This window comes from Carassius auratus, unplaced genomic scaffold (assembly GCF_003368295.1).
Source record: "Carassius auratus strain Wakin unplaced genomic scaffold, ASM336829v1 scaf_tig00002576, whole genome shotgun sequence".
Taxonomy (NCBI): Eukaryota; Metazoa; Chordata; class Actinopteri; order Cypriniformes; family Cyprinidae; genus Carassius; species Carassius auratus.
In genome coordinates this window covers 1337175-1360416 of record NW_020523459.1, presented here as the reverse complement: position 1 = coordinate 1360416, position 23242 = coordinate 1337175, and the positions used below count along the sequence as shown (strand labels likewise).

Below are 23242 nucleotides of genomic sequence, written 5' to 3'. Positions count from 1 at the left end.
ATGCTAAAGTGGTCTAGACTCGCTCAGCAAAGGACAGAGAAGGCCTGGATTATTTACCCACCCATGTAAGGATTACAGACCATCTTAACCTTTCCATTAGCACTGGGCCATCTCAGACAGACAGGCTACCTGCACCTGAGCTCAAATTCACTCCACCAGAAACCTGATCTGATAGAACCAAAGTGGCTGAGCCGAGCAGAGCTGAAGATCACGGTTTCCTCTCTTTTCCTCCTCAGGCTCTCTTTCTTGATCGCTCACTCTCTTATTCTCTCCAATGCCATTTTGACCCCAAGATAGATTCAGAAATACAAAACAACAGCTACAAATATGCATCACAATCGTACATGTGTCATATGGATGAAGGTAACAGAAATGCAGACGTACTTTACAGAAACCTTTTTCTGCCTTAAATCCAAATATCCAAAAACTTTAACCACCTCCACGTTTTTAGAAGATCCGAGCACGTGCCAAAATTGACATCCACATTTTTTCAGAAGCAATGTCTCCCCCTGCTGGATAGTTTGCTAAATGCAGAGTGTGATGTTAGAGAGATGTACTGAAAGAAAAAATTTATTTGTTACGTTTTTTTGTGTGCTCTTTAGTGTTCTGAAAGTTCTTTAAAAAACAGACTCTGTGATTCATACTACATAGGGGATATTTTTAGATGCAAGTCAGATACAGGTAAAGTGAGGACAGAAAGACATCTAAAAGTTACTGTTCATGTTTCTTGTGGCAGATACTGTATCTCTACACATTTATTCATCTACACAAGTTTGGACTTCTCTCTATAGGGTGAACTCAGATTCACTAATAACCATCATCTTCTTCTGGCCTCACACTTACTTATCAAGACACCAGCTAATTTTCACAGTGATGTTTCCTTGACGGATAAATTTGACATGAGATCGGCCTTAGTGACGTCAGTCCATCTATTCTGGTTGTCATGGTTACACAGAAAGCCATCAATTAAGAAGCGGAACATGTCTCTCACGCTGTATAATCTCCCCTGCAGCTAATATGTAAGAGAGAAGGGGAGGTAAATGTGGATCAAAGTTACAAAAGGTAATTATTATTTTCAGTTCTCAAGTGAAAATGTAGCTCTTTAAATCAGTGGTAAAACTGGCTTTTGAATATGAAGTAGGCTGTATCATGTACAATAAAACTTGAAGGAACAAAATGCTACTTGATATCATATTTGCATCCACCTTGTCTGTGTTTTCTTTATGACGGAATCCCTTAAGGTTCTTTTGATGGATCTATACTATCAGACAAACAGACCGACAGACAGATAGACAGACACACACACACACACACACACACACACACACACAGACAGACAGAGACACAGACAGACAGATAGACACAGACAGACAGACACAGACAAATAGACAGAGAGACAGATAGACACAGACAACAAAGACAGACAGACAGACAGATAGACACAGACACACACACACACACACACAGACAGACAGACACAGACAAATAGACAGAGAGACAGATAGACACAGACAACAAAGACAGACAGACAGACAGATAGACACAGACAGACAGAACAAGCTTGTTGATGGATAGATATTCTTGAAGTTTAAATGTAAAATAGAAATGTACATAGACAACAGGCTACATATCTTTTGTCAATCAAACGTAGGATACTGATTCTACAGAAATCGATCAAGCAGCGTACTGTTGCTATAGCAACTTCAGGTGAAAACGATCTTTAGCGTTTACAGTGATTAACATGTAATCTTACTGTAGTGATTATTGTAATGTGCACGGTTTAGCCTACACATTTATATACCTAAACAAAACATTTTTTAAGATGCCTCCACCCAAACATGTTTTTGTTCCAGTTTTACATAAATAAACCTATTCGTGTCACAAGAGCCTAATGAATGATGAGACATTGTTAAACACTGATTATACTCTATCCGCACGCGTAACTTACAAGATAGGATACTATTACTAAAGAATTACGAATCTGAGACTACACGTTTTCAATAAGATCCAGAAACATCAACAGGTCCAAAACTCTGGGTATCAATCTTCAGTCACGCATTACATTATAGCACTATTGCACTGCAAAGTTATTTCTAGTTTTGATTTACGGAGAACCCAAGATGAAGAACGGAGAGTAGCTACGTGAGGAGGACTCGAGCGCGCACTGGTACTCCCACGCGCCTCTGATCGTTCATTCAGCACCACAGCAACTGAACAGCGACCGCGGTGTGCACGCCAACGAATGGGATGGGGACGGTTTATTTTAAATCCGACAGATAAGATCACATTATTGCGGTTTATCCAATCTCATCTGGATGCCTCGTGTGTTAATATGCGGACGTCTGTTTACTGAAGGAATATTCACTATAACGGAACGACAAATGTGATATGATCGAGAGCATCACTCTGCTGTGTAACATACTTTTTTCGCGGTTCCTAATCTGTCGTAAATCATGAAATACTTTGAGATTGTTTGTTTTTCTGAAAGCGCAAACATCAATCGAGAAAAACAGATTCGCGACCACCTCTTGTCGAGGCGAGCGGTCCGCCACACCTGACTGTTTTTCTGCCTCCGGTTGTGACATGAAAACTCGGACCAGAAAGAAACGGATGAAAGGGCGAAGAGCTGCCAAAAGGCCATGTGGATTTGAAAGAGAACATATCAGATTGAAGTGGGAGCCCAGAACAACCCACAAGTCCGATCGCGACTGACAATCACAGGCATGGGGACAGCAGAGATCAAGAGACGGTCGGAGGTCTTGCAACCTGTTGTTGATCTGGATTAACGGGACAGAGATCTGATGTTCATTATATCTAAATGGCAATGACTTGGGGGAAAACACCTGCTTTTGATTGATTTATGTCTTGTTTTTGTGTGTGTGTGTGTGTGTGTGTGTTTCTTAATACAAATACATTTGAGGAGTAGCTAATTACATTGGGCGCCTGGACTGGACATGAGCTTAGATTGAAACGTTTCTTCGGTAATTTAAATGTATGTGTATAATTATATTTATTTATATTAATTAAATTAATATCAAGCCATGGGTTGCCTTCAGAGCGTCGCCTGCAAACCCCGAATTAAACGCGAGAACATCGTTGTTTACGACGTATCTGCTACTATTGACCACTGCCCGACAGTGATCGAGGAGAATTCACCCATAGTGCTCCGCTATAAAACTCCGTACTTCAAGGCCTCCGCCCGGATAGTGATGCCACCGATCCATCGGAACGAGGCTTGGGTGGTGGGTTGGATTCAAGCGTGCACTCAAATGGAATTCTACAACACTTATGGAGACCTCGGCATGTAAGCATGGTGCATGTTTGATGACTTCAACACACTTACTCTTTACCATGAACACACATACTGAACCAGAATAATGGAAATTTCGCCACTGATGAGCAACCATTTGGTCAATGCCAAATACGGATGTCCAAGATTACAAAATCTTTCTTTGTTTTATTTTTCAAGATAGAAATATTAGAAAAAAAGTTCCAACTTCTTGGCAAATGTAACATCATAATGCAACTTTGTACACTCTAAAAAATGCTGAATTGTTTCAACACAACTTTGGGTCAAATATGGACTAACCCTGCTGTTGGGTTAAATTTTGTAATAACATTTTTAACCCAAAAGTTGGGTTGTTCCATATTTGACACAAAGTTGGGTTGAAACAACCCAGTCTTTTTTTTAGAGTGTACATATTTATAAAACAGTTTATAACCAACAATAAACAAACAACTACTAAAACGTTAAGTAGTGTAACTATCAACTATGAAAGTAATAAAATACATAACTTTTGAGTCATGATTCATGAGTATCAAGAGATATCTTAAAGTTACTCAGTTTCTCCTGAAAAAAAGTTTTGTTTCATTAAAATGTCAAAATACCAGATTTAAATAAAATAAAATAAAAATAAAAAAAATTCTTAAACGTCATGATCAAAATTATGCTGTGGTGACTTTGAATAGATGGACACATGATATTTACATTTAATTATATATATTTACATTTAATTATTATATATATATATAAGTAATAGCCTAATAAAACAACAAGCCAAACAACATCTAGATTCTAGAATTTCAGCCCTTTAATGAGATTTTTGGTCTTTTTGTCTAATTTGCAAAAAAAGGTATTTTTACATTAAGCCAACTAAAAACACAAAGTGGTTTTAAATTAGAATTTTGAAAAGTGCATTATAGAAGAGGATTTTCAATGTATTTCAGAATGTCTTTACCGAAAATGTCTCTTATCTATCCGCCGCACTGTTAGTGTGAGTAAATCTTTCATTTATGTAGCACGCAGTTTAATAGTGTCTTTAAATGGTATAAATCAAAGGATGACTTCAGTGCAGTGCATCAGTGATTTATATTCACAGAGAGTATGCATACATCAGCTCAGTGCCTGAGGGGAGGAGTATTTGCACCTTCATCAGACACTGCTCTTTCATTTATACTCCCACATATGAGTTTCACAGCCTGTCAACGGATCAGACGGGGAGAGGCAGTGGATAAAAACAGAATAGCTGTGTTAAAAAACAGAGTTAAGCATTTCAGATGAACGCAATTACGTGCTGACTGCCTAATTTATAAATAAAGACACAGAAGGAAAACGAGATCGAGACATACTCGCACCCACCCACGAGCCGTGTGACGCGTGACGTGGGCCCTTCTGATGCTGCCTGGGGGGCCTGTCTGTGTGGAGGTGTGGACATGTGTGTGGGGGTGTGTATTACTGTCTGTGCGGGTGGTTGCGTGGGGTTTTCTGTGACACAGATGGCGCCGTACAGAAGAAGAAATGCCAGTGTCAGGTCATACCCAACAACACCCAGACGCATTAACATCCTCTCACACTGAGTCATTTAACACTGGCAGCTGGGACCCTGATAATGAATGTCATCATTAACCCCAATTATCATTACTGCACTTGGACTCAGCATCTTTGTACGCTTACATATTCAACAGCAAAACTGCGGTTGTTTGATTAACCACTAAACGTTCACTTCCACAGGTCAAGCTGGGAGCTGCCAGAGTTACGGGAAGGACTGGTGAAGGCCATCAGCGACTCGGACGGCGTGAGTTACCCATGGTACGGAAACACGACAGAAACTGTGACCCTCTCCGGCCCCACCTCCAAACCTTCATGCTTCACTGTCAGCATGAATGATAACTTCTACCCCAGCGTAACATGGGCCATACCAGTGAGCGAGAGCAACGTGGCTTTGCTCACGCGGATCAAACGCGACCAGAGCTTCACCACTTGGCTGGTGGCTTTAAATATGGCCACACAGGAAAAGATCCTCCTGCAGACAGTTAAGTGGAGGATGAAAGTAGACATCGCTGTGGACCCCTCCAAGCCACTGGGCTCTCGAGCAAGACTCACCGGCCGGGTGCACCAGGACCAGCCCAAGGTGTTGACTCATATGGAACCGATCCCCCCTAATGCTCTGGGTAAACCCAATGCTAATGACGCACAAGTGCTAATGTGGAGGCCCAAGCAAGGACCACCATTAGTGGTGATCCCCTCTAAGTAGCAGGCTGTGGGAAGCAGGTTTTTAAATCAAGTCAATTTGCCTTAAATCCACACTGCTGCCTTTATAGAGATACTTGGTTCTTGAATGGCCCTGGAGACACTTAAAGGGACAATTCATTCAAAAAAATGAAAATCTAATTTTTTTTACTCACCGTCATATCACTCCAAACCTGTATGACTTTTGTTCATTCCATGTAATATATTATCTGATATATTTCCATCCAGAGAAACAAAACACTGGACGCCACTGACTTTCATTGTGTAGACAAAAAAAACTCTCAAAAAATTCTCAAAATATCTTCTTTTGCGTTCCACAGATAATTTGGGTGAACTGTCCCTTTTAATTTGATATTGACATTTGCCTTAAAACCTCAGACTCAAGTATCAAAGAAAAGAAACCATACTCCTGGTATACATAAATGGATACTCCACCCAAAAATAAAACTTGTCATAATTCACGAACCCTCATGTCATTCCAAACCTGTATGACATTCTTTTGTGGAACATAATTGAAAAAGATTTATTTTTTCGTCCCTATAAATGGAACACATTGAGATCCAATGTTGTTTGGTTCCCAATGTTCTTCAAAACATTCTTCTGCAGACCAAATAATGCTTACAAGTTTGGAACCACATGAAAGTGAATAAAATGACAAAACTGTAATTTATCGTTAATTTTTCAGGTGGAATATCCCTAAAAGGCTGTTGAGATCAAAGACTATTCAACTATTCCGATAACTTAGCTCCAACGTTCTCTTTTAAAAGTTCTCTGTAAGTGGAAAACATCAGAGCTATATAGAGCCAGTCTCGCTCCAGTAGAGCAGCAACCTTTACATTGTAATTATAGATACACAATGTTTCAAAAGAAGAGAAGCTGATGTGCTTGAATGTACGACTTCAGAAGGTCTACAGCTGAATTTAACATCGCCTTTTAGCTCACTCATATTTATTCAAAGTTGATTTGAAGGAAGCAGAAAGCTCCAACCATCAGATGTCTGCTATTCAGCACGGCATCAATTAAGAAGATATAGAAGACTTCTTAATTCCACCGAGCATAATCTGGACTGTGAATTCTGCTGCAGTGGAAATGAGGGAACTTCAGCTGCTTACATTTCTACACTCTAAGCTTAAGAACGTCTGGAGCTGTCTGCTAATTCACTGTTCTGCTCACCTGGGAGCGAAGGAGTCGAGGGAGGGGAAGAAAAAGATTTAAACAGTGCTGCAAACACCAACTCCCACTGCTACTCATTAGAGAGGTGAAAACCATCCAGACCTTCCTACTGAGATTTCACACACACATCCAGAAACAAAAGCACAACAAACACCCAACCGCTGCCTTCTTTGAAACACCTCCTCTTCCTTAGAGAGTCCTGCACCTGCACAAATTACAGTGGAGTGACTGCTTCATTATCAAAAATGAATCGGTTCGCTTGAGCATTAAAGCCACTGGATTTGTATAAACTGAATTAATGATGCCATTAGGGATGTACAGACTTCAAAAACAACATTACCAATGCTGGTCTTCGGAGGTCAATGTAGAGTTTATTGATTTTGAGGTTCACAGTGTGTTCTGAAGGACTGGGGCAGCTAGAGCATCCGAACTGTAAAATCTCTTTTCCTTTTTAATTAATTACTTTTTTTTCAAACGGTGACTGCATGCATTGTTTTTACATCTTTTGAAAAAAGGAAAAAAAAAGCCAAGCCTTTTCTTTAAAATTTTGGGCTGCCCTGGTGAAAATGTGTTTTGTTTGGAAAAAAATAAAATAAAAAAAAGACAATTATACACCTGATTTAATATTACTCCGCACCAGATACTAATATACTGTAGCTTCACACATAGTGCAAAGTTGATAAAAAAAAGCACTTCCTTGCATATATATTGGAGTAACTCAAGTATTCTTTGTTGCCTTGTGACAGAGGTAATCTGTAATCACAACATCCCCACAAACTGACCGGCTAGCATCATCATAATTATTGTTATCATTTTCATTATTATAATATCAAAAGTTTACATTATATTCACAAAGGATCCCTTATTCCCTCAGTTCCCATGGCACAGAAACTAACGAAGCAACCCAGTCTATTAAAATAGCATAAAATATTTTTTAGGACTTAAGAAGTTTGAATAATGACACAAAAATACAGTGATGCAACGACCCCCTCAGTAACATCCATTGTTGAGATTCAAGTTTCATTTGTAGCAAATTACTGCAGGCCACTTTTGCAAACCAAAAGCAGCCATTGCACCTTGAAGATGAATGGATATTAAATGGCCAAGAAGAGCCAAACAAGTTTTGTACTCAAGGTTCAAGTCCTGATCATCCAAAAAAAGGTCTCAGCGCATCCAGCAAGATTTGAAAATGGCACATTATGAAGTGTTTTTTTCCATCACCAATTAATGTGATAAGGGTCGATTATTGTTTTTCACGTTAAATGTGAGTTTCACTGAAACCCAAGACCCAGAGCATTTCACCCAGTGTACTTCAGCTCAGCACTGCACAGCAGTGGCCCAGCCTGTTTATCCAAACCTTGAATCAATCATTTTTTCCCGGTCTCTATGCCTCCTCTTCTCTTCTCTGTCTTTCCACTCATTTCATCCTTTTGTTCCACTCCACTTTCACCTCGACCATCCCCTTTTCATGCTCTACTTGGGTTGGGTGCCGGCTTGCTCTCATAACCATAGAGAAACGTTGCCATTATGACCAATACTGTGCCGAGGAAGAACACACTGGACAGAAAAGAAATGAAATTTAATTTTAAATTTAAAATCCTTTTTTTTTTTTCTTTTTTTTTTTTTACTTTAAATCAATTGAATTTAAAGCATTGATTGGTCAATTTAGAATTGGAATTGGAATTTTTTACCTGGAAGGCTCAAAGTCCTCAAGCCAGAAATATGAAATTAATGTAGAGAGGATAATTGAAAGTGATGTAGCAAAGCCTTTCAGTATGTTGTCAGCATACTTGATGACAGCAGCTATCACGAGCCCTCCAAGTGCCTGTGAAAAAAAAAAATCAATTTATATTGTTGCACTTTAATGTGTTGCAAGGGAAAATCACTTGTGTTGGCTTCCTGTTAGCTGTTGATGATGGAGCAATTATCAGTACTGATTCACATGTAAACTTGTTTTGTACTGACAAGTCTTGTACTGAAAAGTTTTCAGGCTCACCTGGAGAGCGACCACAATCCAGGTCAGCGTGTTGTAGCCCTGAAACATTCCGTGTTCTTGGACTCGGTCACCATCGTAGGCCAACATCCCGAAGACCCCAAAAACCAGGCCAAACATGCCTTCACACAGAAGACACAGAGGGCAAAACATTTACTTCTGTTTCCTATATTATATTCATATCCTATTAGATATAATTATTATGGTTATTTTTATGTATAGAGACAGAAAACCCAGAAAAAAATCCAGAAAAAAAACACATCATATAAAAGTTAGAAATTGATTTGCATTTCAGGGGGCGAAATAAGTATTTGATGGCCATGCAAAACATGACTTCGTACATTTTTTTGTAATTGGTCACCAGGTTTGCACACATCTCAGGAGGGATTTTGTTCCACTCCTCTTTACAGATCATCTTTAAATCCTTAAGGTTTCTTGGCTGTCGTTTGGCCACTCGAAGTTTCAGCTCCCTCCACAGATTTTCTTTTGGATTGAGGTCTGGAGACTGGCTAGGCCACTCTATGACCTTAATGTGCTTTTGCTTGAGCCAGTCTTTTGTTGCCTTGGCAGTATGTTTCGGGTAACTGTCATGCTGGAAGACCATTTCATGACCCATCTTCAGTATTCTGGCTGAGGGAAGGAGTTTCTCATCATGATTTTCCTATACATGGCCCGACCATTTTGCCCTCAATGCGGTGAAGTCGTCCTGTACCCTTAGCAGTTCAACAGCCCCAAAGCATAATGTTTCCACCTCTGTGCCTGACTGTAGGGATGGTGTTCTTGGGGTCAGAAGACAGCATTTCTCTCCCTCCAAACACAGCCGAGTAAGCTAATGAGTAAGTTAAGAGCTCAATTTTGGTCTCATCTGACCACAGCACTTTCTCCTAAGCCTTCTCTGAATTAAGATGTTCTTTGACAAACTTTAAACGAGCCTGTACATATGCTTTCTTGAGCATTAGGAAATTGCAGGTGTAGTGTGTTACCAATGTTTTTATTGGTGACTGTGGTCCCAACTGCTTTAAGACCACTAACAAGCTCCTCCCATGAAGTTTTGGGCTGATCCCTCACCTTTCTCATGATCATCCTTACCTCATGAGGCAAGATCCTGCATGGAGCTCCAGACCAGGGCCGACTGATAGTTATTTCGTATTTCTTCCATTTCCGAATAATCGCACCACGTGTCTTTCTCAAGCTTCTTGCTGATGATCTTGTAGCCCATTCCAGCCTTGTGCAGATCTACAGTCTTGTCTCTGACATCCTCTGACTGCTCTTTGGTCTTGCCCATGGTGGTGGGAGAGGTTGGTATGGAAGATACAGATTGTTTGGACATGGTGTCTTAAACATCTATTGAAATGAAATTATGAGTAGCTTCTTAAAGTGACAAGACTAATCTGTGTTCCACATTGGCACATAAACAATCTGTGGGAGCCAGAATTCTTGCTGGTTGGTAGGGGATCAAATACTTATCTCACACACTTGAATAAAATTCAATCTCTAACCTTTATATAATGTGTTTTTCTGGATTTTTTGGTTGGTATTCTGTCTCTATCCGTTAAAATAAACCTACCATAAAAATACAGACCCTTCATCTCTTTGTAAGTGGGGCAAACTTACAAAATCAGCATGGGATCAAATTAATATTTCCCACAATGTGTGTGTGTGTGTGTATATATATATATATATATATATATATATAGATTCAAAACTTAAAGAAAAAAGAAAAAAAATCACTACCATTCAAAAGTTCACTGGATCTGATCAAAAATACAGTAAAACAGTAATATTGTGAAATATTAGTAGAATTTGAAGTGTTTCTTTTTTTAAAGTTAATTTTAACTTTTGCACAGTAGCATATAAATGCATGTGAATAAACTAATGGCTTCATTCTGAGAAAACTTTTTATAATAAACTTTGATATGATCAAATTATGTTGGCACTCATTGAAGAACAGAGATGTTTTTTTGGGTTTGTTCACTATGACGAACAGAAGTTCACATTAGAAGGTGAATCACTACAGACACTCCATTCACACATTGGCAGTTATAAATAAACCCTACACTGTGATTCCACATGGCAAGAATAAAAACACACATGCATAAATATTCATTTTGTGCAAGTATTCAGCTTGCTGAATGAAATAAAACCTAGTTTTTTTTTTAATTTGAGATAGTCTCTCGGAAATACAGACTATACACAGACTTCTAATTTAAAACCAGGTTGTGTGTGTCACATAGCTCAACGTTGCAGTATAAAACCTGTGCCCTTAGTGAGAGGTTCTGATTATACTAAAACCACAACTTCACAAGACATTAATTGATAGTCTGGAGTCATGTGGATTGCTTGTCTATTATTGATGTTTTAATCAGCTGTTTGCACTTTCAATCTAACGGCACCCATTCACTGCAGAGGACCCACTGGTGAGCATGTGATGTAATGCTACATTTGTCCAAATCTCTTTTGATGAAGAAACAAACTCATCTACATCCTGGATGGCCTGATGGTAATACATTCCCGTTTTTGAATGAACTATTTCTTTATGCATAACTGACCCACTTGAACTCAATATAGTGATGCTCAGGCTAATATAAGAGCCATTTTCTTTTGAACATACTTACCAAGCTGGATGTTTCGGACCCAAACACTCTGCTTGGTCTCTTTAAGGATCTTCTCAAAGTAAACACCAGCAAACCCACTAGAGCAACAGGCCACCAACACAGCCACCAGCCCAACAAACTGTGAGCCTGCAGTCAGCTGCTGTTTCTGAGGGTCTGACGGGGAGTCTCCTGGCCACTGTACAAACAAACAATCATGAATTACATGAATACATCAAAGACTATAACAAAACGGAGTATTTTTTAGCAGGTAAACTCTAATCAAGGTATCTTACCTGTACAAGTGCAATTCCGGCCATAAGAATTAGTAGAGACAACCACTGGTACACCCCAAGCCTGCGGCCCAGCATAAACACAGAAAACAGGGCTGTGGTAAGGATTTTCAACTGGTAGGTCACCTAGAAGTGTACAGGATTAAAAAAAAAAACATAAGAATGACAGCCATAAAAAATAAGGCAACTAACAGATGGATAGTGGCTTACCTGATAGGTAGCTGCATCAAGGTTGGACAGTGCTACGTAGAGCAGGTTATTCTGTAGCGTGTAGATCCCTGATGGTATCGCCAGCTTCAGCGTCTCTACAGGCTTGTGTAGAATTTCCTGTCTCAGAATACTGCTCAGTGCTCGGCCACTGTAACCTGTTTCACACAGACACTACAGTTACCTGGAGATAATAAATCATACTCACACCCATTCCAGCCAATGAAGCTTTTCATTTCAAATAAATTATGTTCTTTTAATCACAAAAATATTAAGCAGCACAACCATGATAAGAAATGTTTAAATCAGCATATAAGAATCATTTCTGTAGGATCACAGGACACTGAAGACCGGCGGAGCTTTGCCACCACAGGAAATTAAGACTTCTTTAAAAAAAAAAAAAAAAAAAAAAAAAAACAATAACAATTTTATATATATATATATATATATATATATATATATATATATAATTTTTGTTTTTTGTTTTTTTACCAAACGAAGACTTTTTAATGGTAGTGTATATTTCACACAAAATAGAAAATGATTTTTGAAAATTATCAGCACTTACAATAAAAAAGTAATGATTGGATTTAGCAAAATTTTCCAGGCTAGTGGTATCAAATATTTGAGAAATATTTACAATCTGAGGTATAATGTCAATGCAAAAATTATCGGGTAGAATTATACATTCTGTTTTGTTTTGTTTCTTTAGTCTATTTCGGTCATGTTGAAGGGAAATGCAGGGCATTGACAAAAAGGAATTTCTCACTGCATTTACAGTCAAATGATTAGAATGATTTTCTAAGATACTGTGGTGCCTTAAGAAAAAAGATATCTGAGCAATCTCGGAGGAAGGAAGCCCCACAAAACTTACTGTGATCTTTGAAGACGAGTCCCACACAAGTGAGGATCTTGAGGAACTCTGCCACCACCACTGCAGAAGAGGCCAGGTAACGTGGTCCTTCACCCTGCAAGGTGCGCGAGTAACGCATGGTGAGCACCAGGGACGTGGTCTGGAACACCAGAACCCCCAGAGAGAGGTACTTCAGCTTGACTGATGCCATGATGACAGCCTCTCACGAGGAGACCAGGACAGACTGGGGTGACATGAGAAAGAAAGGGGCAAAGAGCAGACAGATGTTGAAATACAATGTTGTCCCAGCTGGGGCTGACAAGCAAGCTGCTACAACAGTTATGTAGTGTTCACACAATATAGTGTCTCTGACCAAGAAATCAAACATTAACCCTGCAGTTTGCAAAATTGAGGACATTTAAAGGGATAGACTAGTTCACCCTAAAATGAAAAGTGTGTCATCATTCACAGTCAGACTTTATATCTTCTGTGGAAACACAGACACCTTGGGTACTATTCAATTTCGTTTCTTTTTCCTTACGGTTAATGGTGACTGAGGCTGTCATTTTGCTTTACATCTCCTTTAGACGAAATAAATAAAGTCAAACAAGAACATGACGATGAGTAAATAATTATATATTTAACGTTATCACTTACGGGTGAACTGGTTATTTTTTTTAAGAGTAACGTAAAATATTCCGCAACTTAAGCGTAAACAATGTCAGTTGTAAAGAGTATTTACAAGTGACTAAATTAATAAACAACTAAATGTAATGTTAATAGACTAAAATGCTAAAACGAAATGTCAACATTTTACCTGAAATCATAATAGCAGGCAGACAAGAGAGGACAGACGTTTAATATAAAACTATGATCCCAATTCGTTTTTAGCTGTAAATATCACATATTTTTCACATTCTCACCTTCTCTGAAGATTACTGAGGATCCGGAAGAGTTGCAGTCTGTGAGTAACTTATATGTTTAAAGGCAAACCTAATCGTTAAAATCCCGTTAAATATTCATCCTTTAAGATGAGTTCTACATAAGTTGAATCTACAAACAGTGAGTTAAATAGTTCAGTAGAGTATTAATTTGACAGTTAAACACTGAGAGCTACTCCAGCTAAGCTAATATTTGAGGAAATCGCTCGTTCTGGGTGTTCCTCGCGCATGTTCATCTATCATTTGTCCACCCATGCCGGATACTCTCATTCATCGAGAATGAAAAGCAGACTGTCAAGTGAAGTGTACAAAAGCTTCATATTAATAGCAACAATCTTGCAGTACTTCCTAGTGTTTTGTTGCTTCGATCTTCATTATGAGTCGTTGTCCCCACCTGTCGGTTGGCGGACAGAATAATATCGAAGGGAACCTATTTAGAAGCGCGCATTCATCTGCTTTGCTTTGCATACTACTCTCAAAACAAAACAAGTGAATGCGCGCGTATGATATATGATATTAGTCTTCGTTTTCTATTATTGTTATTAAATACCCTTTGCAAGTAGTGGGCAATTGTGACACAATAATATAAATCAATCTAATAAAAATATAAAATTCAGACAGACACAGACAGACAGACAGATAGACACAGACAGACAGACAGACAGATAGACAGACAGACAGACAGAGACAGATAGATATACACAGACAGACAGACAGACAGACAGACAGACTCAGACAGACAGATGGACAGACAGATACTTACATAGATAGATAGATAGTTTTTATTTTTCAGTGTACCAGCAACAAAAAAAGACTCAGACATTTAGCCAGATCAATTTGTAGAGGCTTTCCTTTATTTGTTTCATCTCTATTTTAATCATCAGATGTCTTGGATTATTTTCAATACAGTTTTTTTCTCTCTCTCTCTCTCTCTTTCTCTTTGAATCAAAAATTGTAATCTACATAAAACTAAGACGAAACATTTACTTCATTATAGCATACTGTATGCATATATTTGGTGAAACTCAAAGAAAGAACAATAGGCATAAAAAAAAATAAAAAAAAATAAAAACATCAAATTATATACAGCACATATAAAAATAGCCTTGCATAACATTTGGGTGAAAATACAATGCTCCAAAAGCTTTGATTTTTATTTGGTGGACTAACACCCATTAAATTCCTCAGATTTTAGTAAACTAAAGATCATCCTGTTGAAGGGCCCTTGAGTGCTACAGGATATCAACTGTTACCAAAAAGAAATTGCCACATGGAGTCTATAGTACATAAATGTTTCTATTTGCATAAGCAGACTCTTAATATTGACCTTGAGCACACACAATATCACCATCGATCCACCCAACTGGACAAATACAGCATACCAGACGTTCATAAGACCTTCAACAGTATTTCATCATCACTCTGGCTAAAAAATGCATGCATTTCTAAAAACTATTATGAGTGTTTATTTGGCATTTAAGAGACCCAGGGGGTTTATTGTGCAAAACACATTTAAAAAATGTGATTGTACCAATCAGTTTTATAAAGCTTTGCTCAAAAACACAAAACAGAAAAAGTGAAACAGCACATTTAGATAATATACAGTATAATTTCCAAATTACCAAGTGATTCAAACTGTTGCACTGACAGGATGATTGGAATTAGGATGAAGAAAATACATGACGTATTTAAAACTCATGTAAATAAAAGATACTTCAGAACCATGCTCAGAATATTAATATACAGTAACACAAAATAAAAGACTGAACAAATAAAATAAAATAGGAACAATGGTTACAAATATGTTGTAAAATGCACTAATATTAAATGTTCAATGTCAATGAATTCCTCTTCAAACCTCTGTCATTTTTGTGCGGCCACTGAATACTGCATAACTTTTCAAAAGAAACCAAGTGGAACCCATTCATATTTACACACCTCCTTTTACCTTTCTTATACATTGGCAAGGCAGAAAATAAACTGTAACAGACTAAATGGAAATACATAAAAATGTAACAAAATATTTACACCACAGTTTAGCTCTGAACCACACACAAATGAATGAGATGTATGTGTAGCGCATTCATGCTACCAATCGCAAAAAAGTACCACCAATTAAGAAACATTTCATCACTACAAAAAAAGTAAATGGGGTCCAAAACAACTCTCTGACTTAATTGTATGGACAAAAAAATAGACATTTTTAAAAACATCTCCTTTTGAACTCCACAGAAGAAAGTAAGTCATACAGGTTTCAAACAAACATAAGAGTGAGTAAATGATGCCATAATTTTCATTTTCGTGTAAACTATGCCTTTAAGGTTGGTACCAACTAAGCATATCTGACTTTTGAATTAATATTAATAAAAATTATCAAAGAAAGACGGCAGGATAAATTAGAAAATTTCCTTCAAATTGTAAAAGTTTTGACTAAAACTTGAAATAAATTTCCCCAAATTGGGGACAGTAACCACAAACGAGATTCCTTAGTTTGGCACTGTGATTGTCCATAGCCAACAGACCAACTAGATCATAGATGGTCGTTAACAGGATTCCCGAATTGTTAAAGCTGTTTCTCTGTTTAGTCCGGGGCTTCTGTGTGATGAAACATCCAGGCTGATGGGAATTTACGATATGAAAACTTCAAAGTCAACATGCAGAGCATAATGAAGGCAAAAAGGGTGGAGAAAGGATAAATGGCCTCTCTCCTGGCAGCTGAAGAGAGAGAATAAAAACAGCCATGCAATCAAACTATCGAAGGTCCAAGTTCCTACGCGTACACACTGCTGCGCTGTGACTGCTGGGACTGTGTCGGCTGCGTGGCCTGTGACGGGGGCTGCAGCTGGGCTTGTTCAGGAATGTGTGTGTGACGGGAAGGGGGCACTGTTTGGAGATTTCCTAGAGGGGTGGGACTTGTGGTGACATCGGACCAGTCTGAGTTGGAGTGGGGTGATGAGGAGGACCAGGGGTCGGGCGATTCGGGAGAGGGGGTGAGGTAGGGGTGTTCGCTGGGGTTGTGTGCGGGATGACCAGGTGTGGTTCCCTCGGAGCCGGCAGGGGGGTAGCTGTGCTGGGAAGGTGGCGTGGGATATTTATCCATAGGACTCTGGCGTGGCTGATAGGATGCTACTTGCCGTGCTTGGCTTTCAGGCAGCCCATGAGGAAGTGTGTGGTTGTGACCGTGGGGGTGCGGAAGGTTATGTGACAGGCCGTGTTGCATTCCCACATCAGACATGGGGTACATCATACTCTGAGTACAGTGCAGGTGCTGACTTTGTGCCTGATTTTGCCCCTGTGCCTGCATCTGCCCTTGCTGCGCCTGTTTGAGGAGGCTCTGCCTGTTGCCTGCTGCCATCATTTGGAAGGTGACAATGGGTGGAAGCTGTTCACGGCTCATGGTGACGTTCATAGGGGTGAGCATGCCCTGGCTGTGGTGCTGCTGCATGCTGGTGTGGCCTGCACTCATCTGGTGGGGGGGCATGAGGCCAAACATGTGACCATTGTAGCTGTGTTTGGCCAGACCCACCCAGCTTTGCTGCTGGCCCAACATGTGACTCACAGGAGGCAGCATGGGCCTCACAGATGGGCTGCTGAGCAGAGGGGGAGAATTCGCCGTGCTGGTGGTGGCCACTGCCTCTCCAGCGTATGAGTGGGGAGACTCCAGGGAGTCCACAGGTGACATGGTGACCGAGCTCTCTGAGAGACCGCCAGCTGCTTTGGTAACATTTCCGCTGGCTCCAGCCACTGCCACCACATTTGGCCCCTCTCCTCCGGCTGGCTTCTTCCGCCTTTTCGCTTTAATTTCTTTTAGATCTTTGGCTGTCCCGGCTGCAACAGTGTTTGCTTTACCTCCTGCTCTGCGATTCTTTTTGCCTTGTGGTCCTGGACGCATACCAACCATGAATCCTGAGCCGTTTGTCCCACAGACCATGGAGGAGTGTCCCCCACCATTGCCCACATGGTTAGGCCCAGAGTGCGGGCTGTGCACCAGGTTGTACTGGTCCAGCAGACGCACAATGTCATGATGCATCCGTTCTTGTGCAGTATCACGAGGCAGGCGATCTAGGTGGTCTGTGATATCACGATTTGAATAATGATCTAGGAGGACTTGGGCCGCTTCAAAGCTGCCCTCCCTGGCAGCCAGGAACAAGGGAGTCTCCTCCTACATCGCAGAACAAAACAATCGTAAGTGTTCGGCTGACACACGGAACATCTGTGTACTCAAAAAGTAATTTAACATACACATAAACAAATAGACAGGAACAAGTACCTTGTTGTCCTGCATGTCCCGATTCGCTCCATTCTTCAGTAGCACTAGAGTGGCGTCTACATTATTAACAGCAGCAGCCCAGTGCAAAGCTGACTTGCCTGAGGATGACATGAGAGTAATGAGATTAACCAAGGTATCCTTTTTATTTCTAAAATGTATTTCCTTTCCATTTATCAACAAAGTTATTTTCTTTGATGCAAGTTCATATGTGTTTTCATCTTACCATGGTCATCCACAGCATTGACATCTGCATGACAGTGCACCAGCTCCTCCACCATGCCCTCCACTGCCAGTCTGGCTGCTAAGATGAGTGGCGTGGTGCCGTCATTCATACGGGCATCAAGATCTGTGGCACGGTTCCGGATGAGAATCTGGAGTTCAAAAACACAAAACAATAATGATTGGTATGTGCAAACAAAAAAATCTGAAAACATTTTCAGCATTAACAAGGACTGCATTTACACTGGCACAAAAAAATCAGATTTTTTTGCTCACATCTGTCACAGATCAGAATTTGCTGCACACATTTAAACACAACAATCTAGACGCGATACGATATTTTCGCATCCAAACTGAGCCACTTCCAAATGTGAAAATTTAATCGAATACATTGGCAATATCTGGACATCCTACCTACGTCTTAACACACACATCAGAATTCCCACAGAACTCCCAATGTGAGTGCGACAGTTTTGCATGCATGCACACGCATTTTATTTAGATGGATTCTTTATATATGCTAGGTAAGAAATTGGACATTCAGGAGCTGTTTTCAACTCCTGCCATGTGAATTAACAACTTCGCTAAAGCTACATTATATTTCTTAGCAATGACATGATAACTTTCCTTGTTCACTAGCTTCACGTGCGCTTTCTCTTTCTCTCTCCTTAATTACTACTTTATTTGACTAAAGAATTCTACCTTTATCCATTCTGCAAAACATTCATGACAGCTGTTGTCCATGCTGACAAATAATAATGGCCACTTGACATGGATTACATAAATAATTAAAATAGCATGGCCATTCAAAACCCGAGGGTCTACCATGTGCATAGTAAAGTAATTATGTAAACCCATATATCGGATACCAGTCGTGTCTAAAGTGAATGTAAACAGATGGGTCAAAAAAATCTGATATGGTCAAAAGATCGGATCTATGCATTAAGACTTGCAGTGTAAATGCAGCCAAGGTAGGTATATAAAAAACAATTATGTGACAATATTCTTAAAAAAAATTGGTGGATAACAATATATTATGGTATATGAACAATATATATATTGAAGTTAGGCTTAGCAGTCATATGAGGGAAAGCACATGCCCTCACCTGGAAGACTCCTTGGGCGTCTGCCGCCACAGCTGCATGTAGAGGTGTGCGGCCCATGTTATCATGAGCATTGGCATCAGCACCAGCATCCAGCAGTCTCTTGGCGGCATCAGCTCGGGCGTATCGTGCAGCAAGGTGAAGGGCAGTCTCTCCAGTGCGATCTGTCTGGGAATTGAGTGATGCACCCTGGCCAATTAAGTCGGTTATGACATTTGTGCCAGGCTCGTCAGCTCCACTTTCCTCCTCCTCATCTCCCAGCATGCTGCCACAATCGGGGCTGCTGCCAGTTCGTAGAGATGCCAGCATGAGAGGAGTGAAACCATCTTTAAGCATGAAAGAGAATACAGAGTAAGTCAAACTTTTAAAAGGGCAAAAATCTTCTTTCCTCATCTCCTAAGATTGTAAGAAAGAATCTGTCTATTAACCTGGTCCTTTAACATTGACATCCAGGCTGTCCATGTCTATGTCCGCTTGAGGAGGAGTGAGTGTGATGTCAGCGGCTTTGTGATGCTGCAGGGTCCACTCTCTCCTGTCCACTCCTCCATCCACTCCGACAGGAAGCAATGGCTTATCCTCCATCTGTGAGGTTGGAGGGGTCCATTCAGATTGATTATAAACAAATGGATCTGTTACTGTCATCTTCAGGGCTGTGGAGGTACTGTCTCTTACCCTAGGTTTTATAGTTAGATGATCCTCCTCTGACCAATGATGGGTAGAACTGCCATCCATCAACCCTCCATCCTGTGGCTTTTGCATGCTCCTGAAAAAAAAGGGAGGATAAAGGAAGAAGGATTGACTTAAGATGCCAACTGAAATCAACAGGTTTACATAAGCGTGTGAAAAAGATTCTGACTGTTGTTGCTTTTAAAGCATCATACTGAATATTCATTATATCACATATGTGCTATAAAATAAGAAATATGAAAATGTCCACTCACACATTTTAAATAACAATAAAAAGTCTATAGAGAAGAAGAGTGGAGTGACATTCAGCCAAGTATGGTGACCCATACTCAGAATTTGTGCTCTACATTTAACCCATCCGAAAATGCACACACACAGAGCAGTGAACACACACACACACACTGTGAGCACACACCCGGAGCAGTGGGCAGCCATTTATGCTGCGGCGCCCGGGGAGCAGTTGGGGGTTCGATGCCTTGCTCAAGGGCACCTCAGTCGTGGTATTGAAGGTGGAGAGAGAGCTGTTCATGCACTCCCCCCACCCACAATTCCGTCCGGCCCGAGACTAGAACTCACAACCCTTCAATTGGGAGTCCTACCCTCTAACCATTAGGCCACGACTTCCCCTATAATATATAATATGTACAATATCAGTTGAAAGCACACAGTCACATAATCCCAACTTATTAATCAGGAACTTCCTATGACAACTTGAAGGCAGCAAATATCTTGAGAATGTTGTGGAGTAAGGTGCACACTTACTTCATGCCAAAATCATCCTGCCCCACTGGCTCCCTCCGCTTGCAGTCTTTCTTTGCCAGGAAGCCATCAGGAAGCCATAAAGTCCCATGCTTGCGTTTGCGCTTGGCAGCCAACACACCCAGCAACAAAATCAGCATGATGATAGCTGCAGCCACGGCAACCAGGTACAGGAGAGGAGAAATTGTGGGTTCTGGATCTATAATACCTGAGGTAGAAGAAGATGGTTAAAATTTATAAAGAAGGAACAACAATTTGATTTGCTATGACCCGTTTTGGTAGTTCACTTACTGTTCACAGAGTAGACGGGGTATGGCAGCTCCAATTTCAGGGACTCTGCGGCTATGAATGCTGCAGCTTGGTCTGTACTGGAGATGCATTCGACCGAGTGCTGAGAACACTGTTGATTGTCAATCTCAAGGTGAACCTCAGATCTAAAGATATATCAAGGAGACATCCATAACCCTGTTAATTTATACAAACACCACAACATGAAGGTAAATAACAAAAGGTTAATTTTTGGCTGAGGAACATACCCAATAACCTCCTTCTCCAGCTCTCGTTTTCCACGTTGCTTCATAGTGGCAACTTTGTTTTGAATTTCATCTTCCTCATTTCCATAGTATGGGTACACCATCGGCCTCTTATGCTCATCCAGCTTAAGTCGCAGGTTGGTGTGCAGGAGTGTCCCCAAAGAGCGCAGGAAACCCTTAATGTCACCCAAAAGCTCCTCGGGCTGCAGCAGCACCACGATAACCAGTGTACCTTTAGCCAGCTTGGGCGGAGTATCTGTGGCACAGTCCAGACCATCCCAGCCACATGCTTCTGTGTTGCAGCCCTGATTACAATGACCATTAGCATAATGATCCGCACAGTATCTGTCATATCTAAGGAGAAATGAGGGTAATAGATATTTGTTATTATATATAAAATGGAAAAATATATAACACATCCAAATTAATTTATCAAAAATACGTTAAAAAAACTAAAATATACATCTTTCTGGGAAAAATATTTGTCATGCATTATCTTTGCAAGTTTCTCAAAGAAGAGCAGTAATCCTCTAGAGTGTGAAAAATACAATGGGACACATACTTGCAAGTGCTTGGGCCTGCCGATGAACCTTTCTGGCATTCAAAGCTGTCAAAGAGGCAGCCTGCATTGTTACATTCTGGGTCACAGCGGCCATTATGGAATAAGTCCGAGCAGCGTACGGGGGCTGAGCAGTTCTCCCAGGGATCGTCCCAGTGTAGCGTACAGTCGCCTCCATCCCACTTACATTCTTGGTTTCTACATTGCGGGTCACATACTTTATCTCCTGCCTGCTGTTTGCACTCCAAATATGGGCAGAAAGGTCTATACGTTTGACAGGTTGGCCCACTGAAGCCGGGTGGACACCGGCAGCTGAACTTGCTGGAATCATCTTGTATACAGGTGCCACCGTTTAAACACATGCAGCGGTTTGTGTTGCTCTCACAGTGCGGCCCAAAAAAACCAACTGGGCAGCGACACTGCGGATAACCATTAATCTCCACGCACTGTCCGTCATTCTGACAGTGCAAACTGGCACAGGAGATCTCAAAAACACCACAGTTAAAACCGGTGTAACCCTGAAAGCACCACACAGAGGCCATTAGAAAAAAATAAACCAAATCATGGTATTACCTTACAACAACATAACTGGGGGCTAGTAAGACAGCCACAGTGAGTGAAAGAAAAGTGAAAGACGAGTTAAGAGGGAATCAGAGTTTCTCTTCATACCTGATTTATGCAGCTTCAGTCTTTAATGCAAGCATGAGAATAATGAGAGAAATAAGCAGCCTTGAAACAAAGCAAAACAGAATAAAGCAAATATAATGCAGCCATTAAAGTTTGGAAGAGAAACGTTGGAAAGCACAGTCAGAGACATATTAGTGATTAAAATATCCTCCACCTTTCAGATAACAGTTAGTGAATATTCGATAAAGGCTTGATGTATTTACCAAAATTAAGGAATGCTTCACAGTAAAGCAAAAATCGAACTGCTCGCACATGCACACATACACACTACCATTCAACATTTTGAGGTCAATAAGATTTCTATTTCAAATAAATGCAGTTTTTTTTTCTATTAATCAAAAAATCCTGAATATTAAGCAGCATTATTGTTTTCAACATTGATAATAAGAAATGTTTCTTGAGCATCAATACAGCATTTTAGAATGATTTATGAAGGATCATGTGACACTAAATACTGGATTAATGATGCAGAAATTCTATTCTAAAGAATAAATTATTAATTTAAGAATTAATAAAAAAAAAAACTATTTTATTTTTTTGTTTGTTTCACAATTTACTGGTTTTACTGTTTGATCAAATAAGAGACTTAAAAACCTTAAAATTCCACACATTTGAACAGTTGTGTACATACACAAGAATCCTAACACTGCACTTACAGGTTGGCAGGTACAGGTGTATCCATGTAATGAACTTGTGTTCATGGCACATCTGCCATTGTTGTGGCATGGCTTGGACTTGCATAGATCTTCCATTAACTCACAGTGTTGTCCTACAGGGGGACGAAGAACACAAAAGTGCATAAGAAAAACAATATAATTCATTTGAACCAAATCAAACTAGCAAC

The 23242-nt window shown here is 40.1% G+C and overlaps 3 protein-coding genes across 3 annotated transcripts in view; 1 reads left to right on the top strand and 2 right to left on the bottom strand.

Moving 5' to 3' along the window:
- The first annotated feature begins 1500 nt into the window (after window positions 1-1500).
- Window positions 1501-7392, top strand: LOC113069906 (protein FAM78B-like). The gene is made up of 2 exons (XM_026243017.1): window positions 1501-3304; window positions 5012-7392. Exons 1-2 carry the CDS (start codon window positions 3042-3044, stop codon window positions 5532-5534), a joined length of 786 nt encoding a protein of 261 aa, XP_026098802.1. The 5' UTR covers window positions 1501-3041; the 3' UTR covers window positions 5535-7392.
- LOC113069905 (UDP-N-acetylglucosamine transporter-like) lies at window positions 7055-13968 on the bottom strand. The gene is made up of 8 exons (XM_026243016.1): window positions 13564-13968; window positions 12662-12884; window positions 11791-11945; window positions 11584-11706; window positions 11312-11486; window positions 8700-8818; window positions 8395-8528; window positions 7055-8260 (listed from the first exon to the last, which is right to left on the bottom strand). The coding sequence occupies exons 2-8, from the start codon at window positions 12849-12851 to the stop codon at window positions 8170-8172; spliced, it is 987 nt and encodes a 328-aa protein (XP_026098801.1). The 5' UTR covers window positions 12852-12884; window positions 13564-13968; the 3' UTR covers window positions 7055-8169.
- Window positions 13969-14413: 445 nt separating this feature from the next.
- Window positions 14414-23242, bottom strand: part of LOC113069904 (neurogenic locus notch homolog protein 2-like) — a 51287-nt gene continuing 42458 nt past the window's right edge. The window contains exons 24-34 of the mRNA XM_026243015.1: window positions 23055-23167; window positions 21715-22229; window positions 21156-21506; window positions 20911-21053; window positions 20623-20827; window positions 19846-19936; window positions 19602-19755; window positions 19177-19499; window positions 18075-18222; window positions 17852-17949; window positions 14414-17743 (exon numbers count right to left, since the gene is read on the bottom strand). Coding sequence (XP_026098800.1) covers window positions 16352-17743; window positions 17852-17949; window positions 18075-18222; window positions 19177-19499; window positions 19602-19755; window positions 19846-19936; window positions 20623-20827; window positions 20911-21053; window positions 21156-21506; window positions 21715-22229; window positions 23055-23167 — 3533 coding nt within the window. The 3' untranslated portion in view covers window positions 14414-16351. The remainder of the gene's footprint in view (window positions 17744-17851; window positions 17950-18074; window positions 18223-19176; window positions 19500-19601; window positions 19756-19845; window positions 19937-20622; window positions 20828-20910; window positions 21054-21155; window positions 21507-21714; window positions 22230-23054; window positions 23168-23242) is intronic.

Excerpts from the sequence above, each read along its gene's own strand:
- LOC113069906 (XM_026243017.1), top strand. The coding sequence starts at position 3,042 with ATGGGTTGCCTTCAGAGCGTCGCCTGCAAACCCCGAATTAAACGCGAG. Across the intron at positions 3,305-5,011 it reads ACTTATGGAGACCTCGGCAT|GTCAAGCTGGGAGCTGCCAG; the intron begins GTAAGCATGGTG and ends TCACTTCCACAG.
- LOC113069905 (XM_026243016.1), bottom strand. The coding sequence starts at position 12,851 with ATGGCATCAGTCAAGCTGAAGTACCTCTCTCTGGGGGTTCTGGTGTTC. Across the intron at positions 11,946-12,661 it reads ACTCGTCTTCAAAGATCACA|GTTACAGTGGCCGAGCACTG; the intron begins GTAAGTTTTGTG and ends TGTGTGAAACAG. Across the intron at positions 11,487-11,583 it reads CCGGAATTGCACTTGTACAG|TGGCCAGGAGACTCCCCGTC; the intron begins GTAAGATACCTT and ends TTGTTTGTACAG.